The sequence below is a fragment of the Propithecus coquereli genome, unplaced genomic scaffold (genome assembly GCF_000956105.1).
Source record: "Propithecus coquereli isolate 6110/MARCELLA unplaced genomic scaffold, Pcoq_1.0 Scaffold12, whole genome shotgun sequence".
Lineage (NCBI taxonomy): Eukaryota > Metazoa > Chordata > Mammalia > Primates > Indriidae > Propithecus > Propithecus coquereli.
In genome coordinates, this window is record NW_012136080.1 from 5,278,301 (window position 1) to 5,280,418 (window position 2,118).

General features: G+C 33.7%; 1 protein-coding gene across 1 annotated transcript in view; it reads left to right on the forward strand.

The window, feature by feature from the left end:
• TBC1D5 (TBC1 domain family, member 5) overlaps positions 1-2,118 on the forward strand; it is a 396,708-nt gene that overhangs the window by 268,686 nt on the left and 125,904 nt on the right. Inside the window, exon 11 of the mRNA XM_012663212.1 lies at positions 286-392. Within this exon, the coding sequence (XP_012518666.1) occupies positions 286-392 (107 nt within the window). The remainder of the gene's footprint in view (positions 1-285; positions 393-2,118) is intronic.

Sequence of the window (2,118 nt, forward strand, 5' to 3'; positions counted from 1 at the left end):
ACTTCTGAGAATTCATTTATATTGCAAATGTACACACATATCTGTATCTGAAGTTCTTCCTTCCAACACCCCCTGAGGATAAGTACTAATATATTTCAGTTAGCAATACAGCATACCACTTCAAAGGCCATTTGGTAACGATCTCTTCCCCCGACTTGCTTTTATCAAATCAGTTGAGTTACTGGTTTGCTTTCTTTGACTCTAAGTTGTTAGTTTTTATATTCTCAGTAATGCAAAATATTTTAAATAGTATTGCATCTTAATTATTTTTTCCCTCTTATTTAGTGATATCTAGTAACTACCAGACCTGCCTCGGCCTTCTGATGCATTACCCACTCATCGGGGATGTACACTCACTGATTCTTAAGGCTCTGTTCCTTAGAGACCCAAAGGTAAGCTTTCCCAGTAGGATATGCACAATTTTAAGTTGGGTGAAAAATTGGCTTCTCTGTGTGAGTCCAAGAATTCCTAATGTGGAATTTGCCTGATGGCAGATAAATTGCCTATTGATAGTATTTGCCTAAAGTTGTAGGCCAAAATTCATACACCTCATTGGCCAGCACTTAGCAGGCAAATTACGTGGACACTGCCATGAGAAACTAGTGCATATATCTCTTGTCCCTCAGAGATTGTTCTGCCCTTCTGCCTTCCTCACAACTCAAGGAAATAAAGTTGAGGGACTACCTGTCTTTATAGGCAAACTTCATTATCATTTGTACCTCTCACAGGGGATGAGTAGAGCCTTGGAGGCCATATGAAGATCAAGAAAGTAGATCTGTAGGAAGGACCAGTTCTATAAGAGTGGATACAATGAAACACTAAATTATTTCATATTATGAATATACATTTCTTATTTGGGAGGTTAAGAGTAATCTAATAAAATAAAGATTTAAACAGACTTTAATGCTGATTTCTCTATTTGAGCACAGAGCGATTCACCAAAATTTTCTTTACACTTCAGAGAAAAAGTGTGCTCTTTTACAACTAATGTTATATTTCTTGAAAATAAGAACATTTAATGATCTAAAAAAATCTGTGAATCCTTGCTACTTTTGAGCCAAACAAAAATATTGGATGAAGTATAAGAGAGAAAGCTTCAAACACGAGTATCAGAATGCCAAGCATTGGATGGTAATCCCAGCCTTTGGCTCTTTGGCAAACCTCCCAACAGTCATGTTGGCAGTTGTCGAACTGTCTCTGAGTCAGTCAGTCTGTCTGTAGGTTCCATTGCCAAAGCTCTGTCTGATCAATTTGGGCCTCCAAGTTAAATGTAAATTTAGATTCAAAAGGATTTCTGTCCTTTCCTTGGTTGTTGACTTTAACCTGTGAGTATATCCTCTATTTATTCTTTGATTGATTTAAAATAATTTACTTCCTTATGCCTATATCCATTTTCTGTGGAAATATGAATTTTTGTATCATTTCTGTTATACAAAGCAATTTCATTAAGTATCAGAAATGCAATCCATCATTTCTCTGTGTATAAGGAAGCATACTTTTTTTCTGGTAAGGCTTAGGAGTCTAATTATGAAAATCTATAAGTTCCATATCTATGTTTTTGTGTCCATATGTATATGTAAGTTGTGTGAGTATATACTTTTTTACCTAAAAAAACCCAAGATGATAAAACATCTATAAAAGAATAAAGAATGAGATTGCTGGTCAATGAAGTATGGGTTTTAATCTGTAAACTTAAGACAGATTTTATCAGCTTAGCATTAGGAATTTTTAGAGTCATACAGAATGGAAAAATGGCTAAAATAGCAATTTGAATTTTCTACTTGGGGGATTTGTTTGTTTTAATTGAAGGAAGAAATGAATATGTTACTAAAACCTATCAATCTTGGTAATTTTTCTCTAGCTAAATATGACTGATCTTCCTATGAATCACTCACTCATCTAGTTTCAGAATTCTTTATACCACATCCATCATTGTTTATTAATGGAATCCAAATAGCCTTTCATGTTAGTGTGGTTTTAATAGAGTGCTTTTTATTTCAATAAAGTAGTATACATAATACAAAAGAGGATAATGAAGCAAATTCTACAAGCATTAAAGATATGGATTCTTTAAGGTTTAGGAAAAAAATAATAACATAAGTATCTAAAAAAGGAATT